A 21,780-nucleotide genomic window follows, 5' to 3' on the forward strand; every position below is an offset into this window, starting at 1 on the left:
AAGCTGAGGCAAGCCATCATGGCAGAAGGGTATGGCAGAGGAAAGCAGCTCAGGACATGACAGTCAGGAAACAGAGAGAGCTCTGCTCACCAGGGACAAAATATAAACCGCAAAGTGACACCCCTAGTGACCTGTTTCCCCTAGACATACTCTACCTGCCTAGAGTTACCACCCAGTTAATCCATCCAATTGGATGAATCCACAGATTCAGTTATCATTCTCATAACCTAATCATTTCACTTTTGATCATTCTTAATTGTCTCATATGAGTTTGTTGGGCGGGGGGACACTACATATCTGAACCATAACACAATCTTTACACCGATCCTGTTTAACAATGTCATGGGGCTAGAGGTCTGCAGTTGTTTCCCTAAAATCCACTTCTACATGCCAGGCAAGTTTTGAAAATTCTCTCCTCACAGGCAGAGGTGGCTTCTTGATCAATTGCCAGATAGTTCTTCTTTCATCTAGAGGAAAGAAAACATGGTGGCACAGGTTCCACCCATTCCTTTTCTGGATCAGACCTACAGTATATGGTTCTAGAAACCAAAACCACATGGTTTAAAAAGCACTTTGTTCTTCTTTCTGGAACAATAAATCCAAAGTAGGAAGTTCAAGGCTGGCACAACTGTTCATTGAACCAGGTGACTTTTTACTTTCTCTAGTGTCATCTCCAGTGGGTGGCTTTCTTCTCCATGGACACAAGAAGTTTGTTCCACCACCAAGACAGCACCTTGGTGAGGACAGGGAGAAGGACAAAAGTAGAAAGATGCATGTTTGCAGTACAATTCTCCCTTTTTGTTTTAATCAGGAAAACAATTACCTTCCTTCACCCTATTTATTACGTTTCTGCTTATGTCTTATTAGAACTGTGCTACAACCTCAGCTACAAAGAAGACAGGAAAGTAGAGTTCTTTAACTGGGCACACTGCTGTGCTAAACAAATGTGGGCTATTGTGTAGTAAAGACAAAAGGGAGAATGAATAGTGGACAGGCAAACAGCATGGTCCACAAAACAGACCTTTCTATCTGGCTCTTTGCTATTAAACGCAGGGTTTCTGTTCTCACTACTAAAAGGCTCAGGGGTCACTCCAGGTGAACTGGGTTAACTGGGCTGCAGGAAATAACCACACAAGAGACACAAATACCTTTTTCTTTGGGGTTGCTGTGACGGCTCCTCTGACCTTAAGGGCCCGCAGAAAGAGAGAGAGCGAGAGCACCCGCTGACCCCTTTTATTGAGGGAAGCTATTCAAATGAGGCAAGGGGTCAGGTTTCAGGGGGCTGAGTCTATCTTCATGATGTCCACTGTCAGCAGGTTGACTGACACCTGGGTAGGCCACACCCAAGGACACAGTAAGAGAAGGGGACACACACAAGGCACTTCCATGGAAGATTCTATCCTAAACAGTGCAAGGGGTTATATTACAAGGGAACAGATGAGCATAGCTTCACCCATGGGGCTGTAGCAAGACACACCCATTTCTGTGACTGAGCGCCTCAGCACCCAGTCAGGGAGTGTGACTCAGTCACAAGTAAGGTTGGTCTCTCACAATTAAACATACATTGGAGGGGCTGGGGATGTGGCTCAAGCGGTAGCGCGCTCGCCTGGCATGCATGCGGCCCGGGTTCGATCCTCAGCACCACATACCAACAAAGATGTTGTGTCCACCAAGAACTAAAAAAATAAATAAATAAATATTGAAAAATTCTCTCTCTCTCTCTCTCTCTCTCTCTCTCTCTCTCTCTCTCTCTCTCTCTCTCTCTGTCTCTCTCTCCTGTCTCACTCTCTAAAAAAAAGAAAAAACCATACATTGGAGGGCTGGGGCTGGGGCTCAGTGGCAGAGCACTTGCCTAGTATGTGTGAGGCACTGGGTTCAATCCTTAGCACCACATAAAAATAAATAAAATAAATGCATTCAGTCCATCTACAACTACAAAAAATAAAAAAATAACTTGTAAAAAATACTTTGGTTACTTCACAATATTTGTTAGAGAATAAAGAAAGCCCCAAATGGGAAAAGAACATGTTGCAATTGGATGTTACCACTTGGGCCAAATGTCAGAGAAAGAGGGAGGCAGGTTGTCTTGTGTCCAAGGAGCTTTACCGTGGCCAAATCTTTGTCTAGCCTGCTAAGAAAGTGAGGGGGGGGGGGGGTGCTGTGGTTTCTTCACTGTTCATATTTGATTTTGTACCAGGATTTAGGGGCAAACATATTTGATTTTGGACCATGGGGGCAGAGGGTTGAGTTCTTCATACTCATCAATGAGTTTATGGCACATTACTGTTACCGGTCTGCTGAATTCTTTCCCTCTCTGTAATTTATGTGCATTATTAAAAAATCACTATTCCTTAGTCTTCGCTTCTTACTATTGGCAATTATGGTGATATGTTTAATGTGTGTGTAGTTTCTTTTTTCTTTTTCTTTTTTTTTTTTTTTTTACATGTTCTTATTTAAGATGGGCATACACTACAATTAACAGACCTCATTCTGTTTCTTTTCTACTGCAGAATTTGGTTTTAGGATCCATGCAAGTTAGGGGCTGGGGATGTGGCTCAAGCGGTAGCGCGCTCGCCTGGCATGCGTGCGGCCCGGGTTCGATCCTCAGCACCACATACAAACAAAGATGTTGTGTCCGCTGAAAACTAAAAAAAAAATATTAAAAAATTTAAAAAAAAGGATCCATGCAAGTTGCTTTATATACATCAAACCAGTATTTCTGATTGTTGTATTGTAACCCACAGAATGCACCCACCATATTTTAACCATTCACTGGGTTATGGGCTGAATTGTGTGTCCCCTCCTTCCACCACAGAAAATTGATATGTCAAAGTCCCAAACCCTGTACCTCAAATGCAACCATATTTGAAGACAGGGTTTTAAAGAGGCAGTTAAGGTTAAGTGAGCTCATATAATTGAGTCTTAATCCATACAACTATATTTAAAATTGGACCTTCAAAAGGGTGATTAAATTAAACTGAGGTCTTTAGGTTGGACTGTAATCCAACTGTGTCCTCATTAGAAGAGAGACACGAGAGATGCACAAATACAGAGAAAAGGCCATGAGAGGACACAGAGAGAAGGTGACCATCAATAAGCCAAGGAAAGAGACTTCAAAAGAAACCAAACCGGGCTGGGGAGGTGGCTCAAGCGGTAGCGCGCTCGCCTGGCATGCATGTGGCCCGGGTTCGATCCTCAGCACCACATACAAACAAAGATGTTGTGTCTGCCAAAAACTAAAAATAAATAAATAAAAATTCTCTCTCTCTCTCTCTCTCTCTCTCTCTCTCTCTCTCCTCTCTCTTTAAAAAAAAAAAAAGAATGTTGTTTTAAAAAAAAAAAAAACAAAAACAAAAACAAAAGAAACCAAACCTACACACTGATCTTGTACTCCAGCCTCCAAAACGTGAGAAAGTAAATTTCTGTTGTTTAAGCCACCCAGTCCATAGTATTTTGTTACCGTAGCCCTATCAAACCAAAATACACTCTCAGAAACACCTAGGTTTCTTTCAACTCTTCTATTGAAAAGCTTTTGCATTCAACAAACCACTTTTACTGTGAAACTGACAAAGCTGTACAGCTAACATCTGAAAACCCTTTACTGCTATCTTACATAGAAAATGGGGAATTCAGTCTCTTGGAGCGCTAAATCTTTCACTTAGCACCTTGTTAATTGAAATCCTGGTAAGGAAAAAAGAGCAATCCTATGCTCAAGGACACTTGATTGGTTTAGGTAATCCAGGGCATAAACTAATTTGTACTTACTGGATTGGCAAAAGGTAAAAACAACATCCCCACTCCTGATGTGAGCTTCAGTTAAAAGGAACTCTTTTATGGAATATTACCTGACAGTTATTTAAGTAATGAGCTACATCTATATCTGTTTATTTAGAGAGATGTCCATGATATTAAATCAGAAAAAAAAGGGGTAAAGTACCATCTTTAGAAAGATCCTAATTTTATATTATGTATAATCCATGTCAGTCATGTAATTGACAAAGACTGGGTGAGGGTTTAACGGTATGTAATTGGATATGGTGTGGGTTGTCTGGGATTTACTTATCACCTATGAAGAACTCAGAAGACTGTTACTGGGATCTAGAGATCACCGAATATTAACCACACTCCTGTACTAATCTAAGCACTTGATATTTGACTCATTTTATTCTTTCACAAAGACATTTAATTTTCTTTTGTATTTTTGGGGGTATTTATTTTGTTTTTTGGTGCTGGGGATTGAATCCAGGGGCACTTTACCACTGAGCAGCATCTCCAGGCCTTTTTATTTTTTATTTTATTTTTTATTCTGGTTCAGAGTCTCTCTAAGTTGGTGAAGCTGTTCTGGAACTTGTGATCTTCCAACCTCAACCTCCCGAGTCATTTAATTTTCTTAACACCCACCTCCTTTATCGCTTAGGGATCTAATCCAGGTCCTCATGCATGTTAGGTAAGCCCCCTACCAATGAGTTACACCCCCCCCCCCCAGCTATAAGGTATGTAATTTTCAAAGTTACTCTGGGGGTAAGCACTATTCCCCACCTCCCTCAACCCCTGCCATCTTGCAGATGGGTGCTCAAAGCTGCACCACTAGTAAGTAGCTGGCACAGGCTTCCAAGAAGAACACTCTTAAGATCAGCGACTTGACTCTGCCCAACCGCTGCCTTAGACGGCCTCTCCTCGCAGAGGCAGGGAAAGGCCAAGTCAAGTGCTTACAGTTGCAGTAGTGTGATGGGTGTGTACAGGGGGCGCTTCAAAGGCAGAGAAGCTCACTTCTTTCTGGAAGGGTCTGGGAAGGATACACAGATGAGGTAACCCTTTCCTTGAAAGCTGGGTAGGTGTTCACCAGGCACACGGCGTCTCTCTCGGCATCTTTTCGCGGGAGTAAGGCTCCAGTGGGGCTGCTACTATTGGAAGACACACACACACACACACACACACACACACACACACACGCACATTCCTCAGTTCCAGAGTTCCCTCCCGTGATTCTCTGGCGGTCAGAGGTCTCAGGCTTCCAGAAATAGCTCCTCCCCGGAGAAGCCCCACCTTCCTGGCTACCACCTTAAACTCAGCTCTCCGCTGCGCCTTCTCTTCCCCAGCAAGAGGAGTCTGCCTGATCTTGTAAGTAGACATCCCACATTCTCTTTTCTCTTTTCTCCCACTTCTCCCCACATTCTCTTTTCTCTTTTCTCCCACTTCTCCCTCTCCTCCTCCAGGTCCTCCAATCCCTCTTTTTCCCTGCAGAAACGCGCCTGTTGAGGAGGGTTTGCGCTTACCCTTTCCTCTCCAGGTGCTGAAGGGGAAACTGGGGAGCCGGAAGTCCCAATGCCTCAGGTCCAGGCAGGTTCTTGGGGTGTTCGGGACGGGTGCTGGAGGAAGGGGCAAAGTCTGGCTGCATTTCCTTTGCACCCCATAGCCGTACGAACTGGAAAGGGGCCGCCAAGAAACTTGCTGGACTGCGAACCCGGGGAAGGAGTGAACTCAACGCAGCAGGATCGGAGCCTGCGGCGAAGTGTCTGTGCCGCACGCCGCGCACTGCACCAGCCCCCTTCCCTCCGAGGGCGCTGGCTTCTGCGGCCAGGCTCTTTCAGGGGGCGCTTTCGAGGCTTGTGTCGAGTTCAGAATCACCAGCAATTGCCCTTTTGTAAAGAAAGGCAAGAAACTGGAATTAAAAATAAACAAACAAAAACCCGGGAGACTCAGAAGGATTGAGAAAGTTGATTACCAGAGTCTGGGAGTGGCTTGGGGCGGGAATGAGTTACTAGTGAAAGGTAATAACAAAGGGCCAGATAGGAGAGTAAGTTCTGAGGTCGGCTGCACGAAAAGGTGACTGTAGTCAGAATAATGTATATTTCGAGGGCTGGGGCTGGGGCTCAGCGGTAGTGCACTTGCCTGACATGTGAGGCTGGATTCGATTCTCAGCATCACATATAAATAGATAAAGGTCTATCAAAACCTAAAAAAAAAAAAAATAGTGTATATTTCGAAATCACTAAGTAAATTTTAAATGTTTCACCATAAAAATGTTAGGTAAATAAGATGATGGATATGTTAATTAACTTGATCCAATCACTCTACATTGTATTACACATATTAAAACACAGCATCCCAGGTTTCAGAACCAAAAAAAAAAAAAAAAAAAAATCACGCTGAACCACATCAATGTATAAAATTATTAGTTGACAAATAATATTATTTTGTTCAAAAAGACGGAAGAGCTGGGCTTGGACTGGACAGCCCTCAGCGCTCTCTCTGTAATGCAGACCTGTCCCTTCCGGGCTACAGTGCCCCCATTCCCGGGTCCTGGCCAGGAAACAGAGTAAGATCACCAATCCTGCAGGCTTGTCTAGTTGTCACTGGTGGGGAAGGCGTGGTTCCCACGTGATGCAGCCCAGTTCGGTGCCCAAATTCCTGACTCCAGAGCTCAGAGCAGGCTTAATCATCTCTTGTTTTGGGGTGGAGGCAAGTTTAAACTCAAATCCTGATTTCCCCATTGGAACCAAAACTAAAGAAAATTCGCTCCTGAAAATGGGGCGTAACATCGGCGCCACCCAGTGGCATGCAGGCGTCCCTGGGACTGCCTTGAGATGATGGCACTGTCCACCTGAAAGAAGTGAATGAATTTGGTTTTGTGTTTGATTATTTTTCTGAGGATTTAATTCGTGGAAGGTAAGAAACTGGAAGTATTTTCACGCGGAGCAGATGGTCACTGTCCTGGAGAAATTCAGCCTAGTGATGCCTGGGAAAACTTTCCACGTCAGTTTATATTTTTCCTTTCTTTGAAGGTTTCTTTAAGTATCTGTATATTGGCAATGATAACAATGCCTATCTTATAGGGAAGTTCTGGGGATAAAATGATATCATGTATGCAAAGTGCTTAGCACAGCACCAGAAGCAGTAAGTACTAAATAAAAGTGGCTGACATTACCTGATAATATGAGAAGTAGTATGTGTAGCTGTGCTATCTGGCCTCAGTGCAGTGTGACTAGAGAATGTAAGAATCCAGTCACTTCAAGGGAGCTGACCATATGTTTACTTTGTTCTAGGAGCTTCAGGATGGTTCTTGCTAAGAGGTGGACCCTGAAGAAGCACTTCAGTGGCAGCCCTACTAATAGTGACTTTGAGTTGAAGACTGCTGAACTCCCACCCTTAAAAAATGGAGGTAAGTCAGACTCCTAAGATCTCAAAATTGTATCGGTTAGCCTTTGCTGCATAACAAACTACCCCAAACCTTGGGGACTTGAAGTAACAATTATTGATTAATTCACAATTCTGAGGGTTGGCAGTTTGGGTTGAGTTAAGGTGAGTGATTCTGTTGGCCTCTCACTCACATGTTTGATGGTTAGCAGGCTTTCTGCTGGGGTGCAGGCCTCATGTCTCCTCTAGGAGGCCTTTCTAGTAGGCTAGTCTGTTCTCTATCTCAGTGGTCTCCTGGAATTAGAGCAGCTGGAGTTGACAAATTCCAACATGCAGTTGCTTTTCAAGCCTCTACTTTTATCTTGGTTTCTAATAACCCATTGGTCAAAGCAAGTTAGATAGCCAAGACCATATTCAAGGGGAAATACAGTTCTTTTTCATTTTTAAGTTTTTATTTAGTGCTGGAGATCAAACCCAGGGCATTATACAAGTACTCTACCACTAAGCTACCTTCTCAGTCCCTGGAAATAGATTTCCTGATGGGAGGAGTGGCCAGAAGGCCCGCACAAAAGAGTAGGAGGTATTTGTAGCCATTTTGCAGTCTGCCACACTGGCCTTTCAGGGTCTTACATATGAAGACCTTTCAAGGTCTCCCATAACCTCTATGTCATGTTGGAGGATCCTCAGCTTTTTTTTGATCATTGAAACTCATTCTTGCTGCCCTCATTAAAGCAGCTGGTGTAAATGTTGAACCTTTTTGGCCTGGTTTGTTTGCAAAGGCCCTGGCCAATGTCAACATTGGGAACCTCATTTGCAACGTAGGGGCTGGTGGGCCTGCTCCAGCAGCTGGTGCAGCACCGGCAGGAGGTCCTGCACCCTCCACAGCAGCTGCCCCAGCTGAGGAGAAGAAAGTGGAAGCAAAGAAAGAAGAATCCGAGGAGTCTGATGATGACATGGGTTTTGGTCTTTTTGACTAAATTCTTTTAACATGTTAAATAATAATAAAAAAAAAAACCTAAATCTTTTTTAAAAAAAAGAAAAAAAAAAGAAACTCATTCTTGGGTTCGTTGCTCTTCCTGGCTCTGACAGGACCATGAGGAAAATGTCCTCTGTGTCCCGATGAGCCTGGTGATGACAGAGCATGGATTAAGAAGATGGCCCTAAGGGGCGTTTATGAGTGGGTAAATTTTTGAGAAAAGAGGATGCAGTCAAGTAGCATGACAAAGTTATTTATCCCAGTTAAGTCGTGATGGTTGGGACTCAGATGCAGAATTCCAGAAAATTATGTGAATGAGGGTCATTTCAGCAAAATACACATTCTTTCATGATAATTAGGACAGGTAATGAAATCCTATGTGAGCATGATCAAACCCAGGGCATTACACAAGTACTCTCCCCTACATTCTCAGTCCCTGGAAATAGAATTCCTGATGGGACTGAGTGGTTACAGATGGGGCCCTGGGCAAATTACTTAACTTCAAATAAAATGGAATCAATAGTTGAGAATATCAAATGAAATAATCCATGAAAAGCAACGAGTGAGTGCTGATAAATAACCACATCGTCACCAACATCATTGTCATTGTCACCATTACCATCAGCAGCAGCTAGGCTGGGCCAAACATGAGAGCCCTTCTTGTCTCTTCTATAGAAAGCACAGATGAGGGGCTGGGGTGTAGATCGGTGGTAGAGTACTTGCCTAGCATGTAGAAAGCTCAGAATCTGATCCCCAGCCCAGGGGAGGGAGTGGGGAATGGACCCTGAAGCAAAAAGATTATCTGCATTTATTTAGAGTGCCAAAAATGGCACAGGCACCAAGCCTTGCGTTTCTAACTGCCTGTGGAATACTTATATTTTGTAGAGGTCCTGCTTGAAGCCTTGTTCCTCTCCGTGGATCCTTACATGAGGTATTATCTTCCTCCTCAAAATTCTTATGCTGTGTGATGGACCCTATTCTGAATTACTGCAATGCACCTTTTAAAATGCTCAAAGGAGATGCATATTTTTAATTTGATTCAAAACACTGTCATTTCTGCGTTTCTCCCAGTATTGTATCAATGATGGATTCACAGATGCTCTTCTGAGAAGCGTAATGAGAGATTAACATGGTTGCTTTCTTTTACAACCATCTTCTCTCTGCTCTGCACAATTTGCCTTTTATTGTTCACCAGAATTGCTTCTGGGGTGGTGGGAAATGAAAAAAAGAAGCTAAGCCCCAATTCACCTATTTATTTGTGGTAAATAATTTGGACAGAAGTTGCTGAGACTAAAGCCGGATATTCTTGCCTTCCATTGGCCTGTGTTCTTTTAATTTAGGTAATCTGTAATTGACTTAAATTTATATACTAGTAAATAACTCAGGGTTGGGGGAATAAAAAGCCTTCCAGGCAACAAATACCTCAGTAATTTTTGCCAAAGTAAGTAATACATTCATCCTTCTTTTAAATATTTTTTTTCATGCTGAGCATGGTGGTGCACACCTATAATCCCAGAAACTCAGGAGACTGAGGCAGGAGAATCACAAATTTGAGGCCAGCCTCAGCAACTTAGTGAAACCCTATCTCAAAATAAAAAATGAAAAGGGTGGGGGATGTAGCTCAGTGGTGAAGCACTCCTGGGTTCAATCTCCAGTACCAAAAAGATAAATAAATAAATAAATTCAGAGTTAATTGATAAAGATTCAAATCTGAAGTGTAAAATGCAGTGGTTTTTTGTTTGTTTGGTTGGTTTGGTTTATTTAGTTGTCAATGGATTTTTAACTTTGTTTATTTATATTTGGTGCTAAAGATCCAACCAGGGCCTCACACATGTTAGGCAAGTGCTCTATCATTGAGCCACAACCCCAGCCCCTAAAATTAAGTTTAAAAATGTTAACTAGCATCTTTTTGTTGTTGTTGTTTGGCTAGTATTTTAAGTATATTTTTAAAGTTATTGATAGGAACTCACCTCCAATTCAACACGGTGGTAAGACTCTCCTGTCCAGTCATGGGAAGCTACTGCCAGAGTGCATCTTAGGGGTCACAGAACAGAACTGCCCCTAACCATTTCACCTGATTGTGCCACCCTTGTGTATCTGGGTTTTATTTCTGTACATACTTCCCCAATGGTTTGTTCATTTGGCTTGAAATTCAAGACGGTTTTCCCCCCATGCTCTTAAAACTAAGAATGGAATTTTATTTTTTTCAGAATAGCATCCAGAAAATTGAAGGAAGGTGATTTAATGATGGGGGAGCAAGTGGCCAGGTAATTATCTTCATTTGTCCCAGTGCTTGGGAAATACACTTCTTCCTGACCTCTTGCTGGGTCCTGTCTCTGTTCATTGCTCCTACTTGAGCCTGTGTAGTTCACTCACTTTTTGATTTGAAAAGCCCCTTGGGAGATTCTGCCCACTTCCTGACTAACCAAGAGGGAGGGAAGATGTGAAATTGTCAATCTTGCCTCACTCTGCCATCCTTACTTTTAATTACTTTCTTAAACAAATGTATTCATCCAATTCATGATTATTGGAAAAACTCAAATAAACCAAAAATTTAATCTTGAAACTGAACGGTAAAGTCAGTTGTTGTTAATGGATTGTTATTTCAAAAATTGTTTAGTACACATAGTTTTATATAGTTTTAAGTGGGAATATATGCCATTCAACAAATTGCTTTTTTCTCATTTAATATGTCATAGATATCTTTTGTTAACAGTATGTAAATATATAATCTACCTTTATTAAAAGTTGCAAATTATTCCATTATACTCTGACATTTAACAAATCTGCTACTGATACAACTGTTTTTTTTTTTCTACTACAAATAATTCTTCAGGGAGCATGTATGTATCTGTGTATTCTTTGTCCACTTGGAGAAGAAGGCTTTGCATTAAATTCTCAGTGATATAAATTCTAGCTCAAAGGAGATGCATATTTTTAATTTGAAAAGTTCACCACAATTTGCCCTTCAAAAAGATAACATGGGCCAGGCACGGTGACGCAGGCCTGTAATCCCAGGGGCTCAGGAGGCTGAGACAGGAGGATCACCAGTTTAAAGTCAGCCTCAGTAATTTAGTGAGGCCCTAAGCAACTCAGTGAGACCCTGGTCTCTAAATAAAATACAAAAAGGGCTGGAGATGTGGCTCCGCGGCCGAGTGCTCCTGGGTTCAATCCCTGGTAATCACCCACCTCCCCCCACCAAAAAAAAATAATATGAGCCTGGATATGATCTTGCACACTTATAATCCCAGCTTCTGAGGTTGCTGAGGCAGGAAGATTGCAAGACTAAGGCCAATTTAGGCAATTTAGGGAGACCCTATTTCAAAATAGAATACAAAGGGCTGGGGATGTAGATCAGTGGAAGAACTGTTATCTAGCATACACAAGGTTCTGGGTTCAACCCCAGTACTGGGTTGGGGAGGGTTGAGTATTCACTCCCACCACCCAGTAGTTTTAAAGAACCTCTTTCCTTACATGTATGCCCATCCTTTTTTTTTTTTTTTAAGGAAATTCTTTCAGTATTTTTTTTTTTTGCAGTTGTAGATGAACAGCATGCTTTTATTTTGTTTGTTTATATGTGATGCTAAGGATTGAACCCAGTGCTATGCACATGCTATGCAAGTGTTCTGCCACTGAGCTTAAATTTGCTAGTCATTTACTTTTTATGTTGGCATAAGGAGTGAGGTGTTTGTGTCTTCATGACAAGCAGATTGGCATAATTTATTTGTTCAAATCTTATTTGGATTTTTATTGATATTTCAATGACCTTGTAGATTGATTTAGAAAAAACTGATATTTTTATAGTCTTTCTCTCCAAGTACAGAGTGTGCTTTTCCATTTATCCATTTTGTCTTATATTCCATTACCAGGGTTCTTCCCACAGATTTTTTTGGGGAGTCTTGGGGGTAGGTACCAGGGATTGAACCCAGAGATACTTCACCACTGAGCCACATCCCCCTGCCCTTTTATTTTATTTTATTTTATTTTTGAAAAAGGTCTCACTAAGTTGCTTAGGGCCTCATTAAGTTGCTGAGAAAGACCTCAAACTTACAATCCTCCTGGGATTACAGGCACATGGCACTGCACCTGGCTTCCCATAGGTTTTATACATTTCTTGCTAATAATCAAAGAATGAACATGTATTGTGTTTACTGAATTGGCAGAGACCTTTAAAATCATAATACTCAGTAATGGAGATGATGTGATGATACTTTCACTCATTGGGTAATATCCATTAATGGATGATGATACATTATCAGTCCAGAAGTTGGCACAACCTTCTAGAAAGAAAACTGTCAATATGCATCAAGAGTTACAAATGTTTTCATACTCTTTGACCTTGTAATTTTACTTGTAGAAATGTTGTCTAAGGAAAAAGTAAATTCATATTTATCAGTATTAATTAAAATGTAATTTACATTAGGAAGGATACTGGGAATAAAATAATGAATAATTAAATTCATTATAACTTTTTTGGGGGGGATTAAACCCAAAAGTACTTTACCACTGAGCTACACCCTTATCCCTTTTTGAGACAGAGTCTCCCTAAGTTGCTGAGGTTGACCTATAACTTGCAATCCTCCTTAGCCTCCCAAGTCATGGGATTACAGGCATACACCACTGTGCCTGCTGCTTGTTATAGTTTTTTAAGGATTCTTAATGACATGGAGAAAATAAAAAATTACATAGACCAATATAGTGTTGATAGTTAAATTTGGTTACAAACGTTACTTCATATGAGCACAGTGACACACACCTGTTGTAATCTCAGCAACTCGGGAGGCTGAAGCAGGAGGATTGCAAGTCCAAGGCCAGCCTTAGAAATTTAGAGAGGCCCTAAGCAATTAGTAGGACCCTGTCTCAAGAAATAAAAAGGGCTGGGGATATAGCACAGTAGTAAAGAACAAAAGCAAAAACAAAGCCTTGGTTCAATCCCTGGTACCAAAAAAAAATTTACTTCAGTTGTGTAAATATGTGTAATATACATCTTAAAGGATATCACTAACATTTCCATAAAATACACAAAGATATTAGCAATTACCTTTGTGTTTGTGGATTATAACTAATATTTTTATCTTACCTGTTTTACATTTTCTAGAACAAAATGTGTTATATAATCTTATGATCTGGGGGAAGATAGTAAAGAATAGTGAGAGTGGGAAAAAAAAAATAAAAGAACTGAGACGGAAATGGGGCAGCTCAGAGAGGGAGTCAGGAATAGCTAGGAGCAGGCAGTGTCCTGCAAACCCATGGGAAGCGTTCATGGTGAGCTTCAGTGTTGAATGGAGTACAGAGATAAAATGGGGTAGTGATTAAAGGATGGCCACTGGATTTTGGAATCGGGAGGTTGTTGAGACCTTCATGGAACAGTGGTGGCGGAAGGCAGGTTATTAAGAAAATGGGAAGTGAGAAGGATTAGCTTCAAAAGCAACTAGAAGGAGGAAGGTGGGACGATGAGAAGGAGCTTAAGAGGTGACAGAATGAGCCTGCGCACATGCTGAAGCAAAGGCGGTGGAGGGGGAGGTGTTAGCGATTCAGGAGAAAGGAAGGCAAAAGGTAGAGGTGAGGCCCTGAAGAGAAGAGGCTGCTGTCCAGGCCACCTGGAGCCAAGGAAGGAGGCTTCTTGCTTAAAAAGGAGAGAAGTAGGTGAGGCAAGGATGGACTTCTCTCTGAGGGACCCCGTGCGATGATGACTAGGGGTAACTGGAGAGGTGACAGGATACCACTCATGGAGGTCATCCTCGGGCCCATTCCTGAACACTAACAACACTAATGTCACAGCATCCCAGCCCCTACAAAAGGGAAGAGGTGTCACATGTCTTAATGTGCTTTACCTTTCAGAGTTATGGAAAGTAAAAACTCAGCATTCCCCAAAGGGACTGTTGTACTGGCTTATTTGGGCTGGACAACGCACTCCATTTCTGATGGGAAAGGACTGGAAAAGCTGCCTACAGACTGGCCAGATTCACTTCCACTGTCTTTGGCTCTGGGGACAGTGGGTATGCCAGGGTGAGTTTCATGAGAATATTTCATTTGTTTGAATGCCTGACCCTTGGGTTTTCCAAATTGGTTTGTCCAGAACTTGGTCCACAAGAACAGACATGAAGCATGATAGGCCTAGAATCAAAAAAGTTGAACTCAGAGCAGAGAGGAGAATGGTGATTAGCAGGAGCTGAGGGCTAGGGAACCGGGGAAATGCTTGTCAAAAGATATAAAATTTCAGTTAGACAGGAATTTCAAGAGATGTACAACATGGTGCCTATAGTTAACAATATATTGTATACCTGAAAATTGCAAAGGTAGATTTAAAATAGTCTTACTATGCGAAGTAATGTATATTAATTAGTTTGATTGAGCCATTCATATATACATATTTTTTTCAAAACAACCCATTGTACATTATAATATATATACAATTTTCACTCATCAAGTACAAATTAATAAATAAAGAGAAGGAAAAGGTGGTCTAGAATTAGCCTTGATGCTGAAGAAAGGAGATGGGAATCAGACTCCCAGGTATAGAGGAAGCACCATAAGAAGTGACATAGCACATGATCCCCACCAGTGGCCAGCACAAGGGAGACACAAAGGAACCAGCTGCTCCCAGCCGCTCATCTCTGCCTTTCCTTCAGAGTTTGTAAAGGGAGAGGGATTTCAGCCAGTGTGGCCTTTCTGTACTGGCTCTGCTTCCTCCTCACCTCTCTCTATATACGTCTGTTTCCTGGGGTAGAAGAGGATCTGAAGTTTACTTAGTTGAGATGAATCACAGTATTTGTTCAGTCACTCCACCTGGAAGAGGTTTAAAATATGCTGATGGCCATATCTCTCAGGAAGACTCCTGGGTCTACACTTCAGTTCCCTGATGAACTTTGAAACCTCGCATTTCCTTTTATGCCCTGGAGAAACAAGGCCATTATTGCCTTCAGTGTCCCCAAAACTTTGCCAACCTGAAATTCATTTCTTTCCTTTCTCTAAGTGGTGTGGTCTTTTCTTTTTTCCCCCTTCTCCACTCCTTATTCCCTTCTTTGAAGAGCTTCTAAAGAATGAAATAGAAATATAGACCCCTAAATGGTCAGTCTATTATAAAAACAACTTCCATAACCCCAAGTTCATATTCCAGTCAGAATTTGAACTCGGAGTCACCAGTGCCAAAAGACATTGTGAAATTAGAGGCGGCTCAATGCCTTCTCACCTTCAATTAGTGGACATTAACCAGAATTAGATTGCATCCTGGTTTTTTCTGCCTGCCCTTCCTTTACTCTCCGCTGGTGACAGCTCTTCCTCCTACCTTGTCGTCTCACCCATCCTTCTCTCTGCGCTGTGAGTCAGGTGGAGGAGAGCAGAGGTGAAGGTAGACCTGAGGGAACTTGGGAGCAAGTCTCCCAAGACTCAGCCGGGAAGAAAGCTATTAGGAGATCTTGACTCCCAAAAGAGAATCGGTGTGTATTTCTTATTCATCTCTTCTAAGCCTCTAAGGAATGCACTTTTACTCCCATCAATCAACTTTATGCCAGTGGTTCTCAATGATTGAGGGGAGAAGTTACATCATGCCTGTTTCTAAGCATTCTCTAGCAACATACCACCTATTTGTTGAGACTACCCGCCATGGTGGATCACTCCAATGACATAGGTCAATTTTTAAGAATGCTTGGACCATTGCTAAAAATTATAAATGATGTTAAATTTTGAAATCAGTGTATTTCAACTGTCCACACTCCAGATTTAATATCCTCCCCCCCTAAACTATTGTGTCATTCCCTTCCATTTAGTTGAAAGACCTCATGTGTTTTGCTCTCTAGATTGTTGTTGTCCAGTCTTAGCCATAGTGTACCTTGATTTTCTCCCTAGGATTTCTTTACAGCTGCCTATTCCATCTTATCTCCATTTGTTAGTCCGCTTTCTATCACTATAACAAAATGCCTTAAGATAACTAACTTATAAAAAGAAAAGGTTGATTTTCACTCATCATTTTAGAGGTCCCAGTCCATGATAGATTGGCCAGTTGCTTTTGGGCCTGTGGGGAGACAGCACATAATGGCAGGAGTGCAAGGTAGAACAAAACCATTCTCCTGTTGGCCAGTGAGAGAGAGAAAGAGGAAGAGACCAGCATTCCACTGGCCCCTTCAAAGCATATCCCCAATGACCTAAAGACCTCTCCCAAAGCCCCACTTCCTAAAGCCTCTGCCACATCTTAACAGTGCTTGCCAACTGGAGAATAAGCCTAAAACATGGGCCTTTGAAGAACATTTAAGATACAAACTGTGATTTATTCTCCAAGCCACTGTTTCTATGAAGTCCTCCTTAGTCCAAAGTTCACCTTTGACCTCCCCGAGAATTTCTTTTTTTGTTGATGTCTCCATCTTATCTCCATTTTATTTTTAAAAGAAATTAGTTTGGAAAAGGCCTTGTATATCTTAGGTCAATATACAAACTGACCGGAAATCCCAAGGAGGTAGCTTCAGGGAGGACAGATGCTGGGTGCCATGAGTTCATTAGTTGATTTCATCATTAGGTGAACATCCTAGATTATATTTACACAAACTAAAATAGCTACAATGTTGCCTTAGTCCGGCTGGGTTAAATAACCGAGAGCTGACAAGCAACTTGAAGGTTGAATCTGGAACTACTTTATTGCGAGTGAACTCAGCAGGAACTGAGAACTCAAAGTAGCGGGCACCCAAGGTAGCAGGAGCCGCTTCTCTGTGGGACAGCAGAGGTACATATACCCACTAATTACACACAGCTTAACTTAATTGACATCATCTAGACACAGCAGTCAGTCATTAAGGAATCCTCATCATCTTTTTTTTTTTTTAAAGAGAGAGCGAGAGAGATAGAGAGAATTTTAATATTTTATTTTTTAGTTATCGGAGGACACAACATCTTTGTTTGTATGTGGTGCTGAGGATCGAACCCGGGCCGCACGCATGCCAGGCGAGCGCGCTACCACTTGAGCCACACCCCCAGCCCCAATCCTCATCATCTTAATGGCTCATTGGCGTTGGCTCAGAAACCACTCCTCTTAGCATACTGCCAGGCGCCATCTTAACTTGCTTGTGGCCCTCATCACAATGTCATGTAATTTTATGGACCACTACTGAACATGCAGTCTGTCCTTGACCAAAATATCATTATATAACTCATGACTGTATTTGAATCCTCAGATATTACCTGTGTCTGTCACTGTCTTCCCCTTAGGGCCCAACTGTCATGGGCCCCAAATATAAACAGAGGCTGAATAAAACAATGTCATGCTCACATGTAGGTTCTGTTTTACACAGAAATCACTTTAGATGAATTTGTCTGAAATTTTGCAGGTCCCTTAACTGTCACTATAATACATATTGATCTTTGGCACAGAACTTAAGGATGCAGAAATACATCTTAAAAATTTATCTATGACTGAACTTCATTTCTTTCTCAGGCCCTTATTTGGGCCGGTTTAGTAAAAGAAAACGTTCGGTGAGTTCTTGCTGGCAGAATGGGGACAACGTCTCCATTTTAATCGGTGTCAGTCTTATGCTGTTCCCTCTCAATGTCTTCCATTCCACCCCCTTCCAAGTTTCAAGCCACTGGGGTATGGTAGTGTCTTCACCCAGTCGCCACCGTGACTGTCTACACTGCATCTCTGTAGGCCCAGTTCTACCACGCGGCCTGCGCAGTGGTTTCATTAATGAGGTTCTAGGCATAAAGTTAGTTAGAAGAGATCGAAATAAAACACACAGACTCAGTTACCTTATTTATATTGCTAGGTCCGAGACAGCTCCCCTCTCTGGTTCCCACCTCTAGCCGCCCAGCAGGGCAGCAAGGATTACTCAGGGCTAGCAGGAGAGAGAGAGAGCGAACACGCCTGGGAGTAGCCTTTTATTGGGGAACAAGAGATTCAGGGGAGAATCCCATCCAATGAAGGTTGAGGGGGGGCTGCACTCCAAGGTCAGGGTCAGTGATTGGGTCCCCGGGGTCAGTGGTCAGGCACACCCCCACACGGATGAGCTCTCTCTTCAGGAAAGGGTCGGGAAAGCTTCGACACAGCCAAAGCGCCTCAGGCCCTTAACGGGAGTCACCCAATCATGTGTCAGAATGGCTTCCCACACCCAGTGGTTCTTTCTTGGCAAGCTAACCTCACATACCACTTCAGGGCACATGGGGAAATTCAGACGTTCTTCTGTACCTCTCTGGAGCTATCAGAAACTCAGGATGCTGTCTCTGAGCCTCTCATGCCTATCACAGCATAGCATCCACCCTGCAGCCAAGGCACTGTTAACTCTGAGGCTTGCTCTGTGAAGCTCACCATCTCCCTAGGACTTACATGGAGACAAGGCATGAGTTCTCCATTCTTGGAGCCCCAAAGTTTAAATCTTTCTTCATCCCTGAGATCTGACCTGAACATGGATGTGATGAAGCCCCCATCCCAGCCAATTCTCTATTCCCTTCCTATTTCAAATCTTCTGAATTCTTATCTGGGACTAGAGAAGAAGGTGGACCAATCATCATTTCCTGTATTTCTTACTTTGACTGGACCCTATGGCACTGGGCTAAGAAGTCCTTCAAGGTTTATATAAAAGAGGAACAAATTTACTCACGTATCCTGTTTTCTTTCCTTAGCCTAACTGCCTACTTTGGCCTGCTTGACATCTGTGGTGTGAAAGGTGGAGAAACAGTGATGGTTAATGCAGCGGCAGGAGCAGTGGGCTCTGTTGTGGGGCAGATAGCTAAGCTCAAGGTAAGTGTCTTCCTCCAGCAACATTTAGTCAAAACCCGCAGAGCACATTGGGAATGCAGTGTGAACACAGAGATCTTCCCTAGCCTCGAGGAGTTTACAATCAAGTCAGTGGATCTTGCTTGGAAGTTAGAGATTGGGAAGTAGGGGAGATGAGGAAAACATGTAGCAAAGATAAACTGAATGATATTTGATAACATTCAAGTATAAGTCAGGAGTGGCCTCCAGTTTGAGTGGGATTTTGTAAGCACTAATTATTTTTTTTTTACAAGACATTCTTTTGCCACAACTTAACCTCCTTTATTCATTACTGCATTGTGAAATAGAGGAGCTTGAAGCCAGGCATGGTAGAGCACACCTGTAATCCCAGAAACTCAGGAGGCTAAGAAGGAGGAGTTCAAAGCCAGCCTCAGGAAAAGCAAGGCATTAAGCAACTCATTAAGACCCTATCTCTAAGTAAAATACAAAATAGGGCTGGGGATGTGGCTCAGTGGTCAAGTGCCCCTGAGTTCAATCTCCAGTACCCCAAAAAAGTAAAAAAAGAGGAGCCTGAGATCAGCCAAAACAAGAATCATTGCCCACATGTGGCTCCATTACAAACTGTTGCACCAGCAAGAAACGGGCAGTGAGCACAGAGCAGTGGGGCTCTGTCCTGGGAACTAACTCCTGGAAGGCATTCAGGGCACAGAAATGTTGCCTCCTATTTTGGCAGGTCTCTGCTCAAGGGATCCAATCTGATGGTGGGTGTACAGGGCAATAGGCAGATTGGACCTGGTCAGGATTTGTTACCACACCATTAAAATATTCCAAGCTGATCTAGTTTAGTTAATCTAGCTTTGCCAAAGGTTGGGATTTAGGACTCAGGACCTAGTTCCTAGGGGATGAGGTGAATGGAATGATGAGTTCAGGGCTACACCCAACAGCCAAGGATGAGGGCTGGTCTTCAGTACTGATGGGGATTTGGAATACAAATATAAGGCTGCCTTAGAGGTGGCAGAAATTATTTATTTAAAGAAGTAAGTAATTAAATAGGAATAGAGGTTGAATTTTATGAATGCCATTTCAGCATTTATCCCATTCATTTCGCAGTCACTGAGTTTTATTAATTTTCTAACATGCAACCATTCTAGTATTTACAGAATAAGTTTTATTTAATATGGTATGTTATAGATTTACACTTTTGGAGTTGACTTGATAATTTTTTGGTTTTGGTGCTGGGGGTTGAACCTAGGGCCTTGTGCATGCTACGCACATGTTCTACCACTGAGCTACACCCCAGCTCTGATTCAATAATATTTTAAAGAGAATTTTCACATCTGTATTTACAGGTGAGTTTAAAGTTTTGTTGTTCCCCACTCCCACCCCAAACTGAAGAGTGTCTAGCCAGACTTGGTTTATGTTGGACTTACAAAATAAATAAGGAGTATTTCCAGTACTTCAAATTTCAGGTGTTTTATTAAAAATACAGGAATTTTTATTCCAGAAGTTTGATAGGATTTGTATTTAACCTTATGCATTTATATTCAACTCTTCTGTTCATTTTATGTAATTTTATCTTTTTACCCCATCTGAAAGTCTCAGTGTATTAACAGGTAAATTTAAGCCACTCATACAAATTGTCAAAACTGGAATGTTGGGCTGGAGATATAGCTCAATGGTAGAGTGCTTGCCTAACATGCATGAGGTACAAAACTAAATAAATAAATAAATGAAAAGGATTGGGGATATAACTCAGTGGCAGAGTAACCCTGGGCTCAATTCCCAGTACCAATGGAAAAAAAAATCTGTTTTATTTAAATTCTGCTAGTGTCTATATGCATATTTTGTATACAAAAACCAAACCTATATGTCTATGAACTTCTAATGTAGTATATTCTACTCCCGTATTCTACATTTTGTTTTCAACAGTCTAATTTTATTTACAAAATTTGGGGGGGTGGTGTGGAACCAGGGATTGAATCCAGGGGAGCTTGACCACTGAGCCACATCCCCAGCCCTTTTTTTTTTTAATGTTTTATTTAGAGACAGGGTCTCACTGAGTTGCTTAAAGCCTCACCAATTTTCTGAGACTAGCTTCGAAGTCACATCCTCATGCTTTAGCCTCCCAAGCTCCTGGGATTACAGGTGTACACCATCGCACCCAGCAACAATCTAATTTAAAAATTCCATATTATTAGGGCTGGGGTTGTGTCTCAACGGTAGAGCACTCGCCTCGCATGTGTGAGACCCGGGATCAATCCTTAGCACCACATAAAAATAAGTAAACAAAATAAAAATATTGTGCCCTCTATAACTAATATATATATATATATATATATATATATATATATATATATATATATATATATGATAATTCAGTTTAAAAAATTCTATATTATTAAAATGTGTTGGTTATGACATCTAATTTTGCTTGGATTAGATCCCAAAGACATGACCCCTTTACCTCATAGCTCTCATTGTGAGAGTGCTTTCTGGAATGCTCTCCAGTTCGTCTATGATGAAGCAGCATCTAGCCCAGTACTTTGGACCAAATCAAGGACTAAGGGGGCACTACCTAGAGAGCTGCCCATCATATGAGCCAGAGGAAGTTGCCCCAAGAAATAACTTACACATCATTGCAAGGAAAGAGAAGCCTCAAAATGGAGAACTCAGGAAGTCAAATGAATAGGTTGTTAAAGAAGCAGGTTGAAAGCCCAGCAGCCCAGATACACTCATACCAGCCTCTGCAGGGCTCAGGCACACAGCAGGCCGGATCCACCCCTTTCCCGGCGGGGCAGACACTCACCAGAGCCTAGCCTCTTGTGCAGGGTTGCCTTCTCTGACCAGCAAACTACCATGGAAGGTCAACAACAGTGGCCTAGATCTACCCACTCCAACTTATGCAGATCCCAGATCCAGGATGCAGTAGTATCTATTGAGGGACACCAGCAGGGTCTGGAAGCCCAAC

General features: G+C 42.1%; 1 protein-coding gene across 3 annotated transcripts in view; it reads left to right on the forward strand.

Annotated features, from left to right (window-relative positions):
- Nucleotides 1-21,780, forward strand: part of PTGR1 (prostaglandin reductase 1) — a 35,467-nt gene that overhangs the window by 413 nt on the left and 13,274 nt on the right. Inside the window, exons 1-6 of one of the 3 annotated variants that reach the window (XM_081282461.1) lie at nucleotides 4,976-5,121; nucleotides 7,047-7,162; nucleotides 8,999-9,044; nucleotides 10,324-10,380; nucleotides 13,955-14,122; nucleotides 18,719-18,836. In XM_081282461.1, the coding sequence (XP_081138587.1) occupies nucleotides 7,057-7,162; nucleotides 8,999-9,044; nucleotides 10,324-10,380; nucleotides 13,955-14,122; nucleotides 18,719-18,836 (495 nt within the window). In that variant the 5' untranslated portion in view covers nucleotides 4,976-5,121; nucleotides 7,047-7,056. Of the gene's footprint in view, nucleotides 1-4,975; nucleotides 5,122-7,046; nucleotides 7,163-8,998; nucleotides 9,045-10,323; nucleotides 10,381-13,954; nucleotides 14,123-18,718; nucleotides 18,837-21,780 lie in introns of those variants that run through there. The other 2 variants (XM_081282462.1, XM_081282463.1) reach the window with 2 other exon arrangements.

This window comes from Spermophilus citellus (assembly GCF_964194105.1).
Source record: "Spermophilus citellus genome assembly, chromosome: 2".
Taxonomy (NCBI): domain Eukaryota; kingdom Metazoa; phylum Chordata; class Mammalia; order Rodentia; family Sciuridae; genus Spermophilus; species Spermophilus citellus.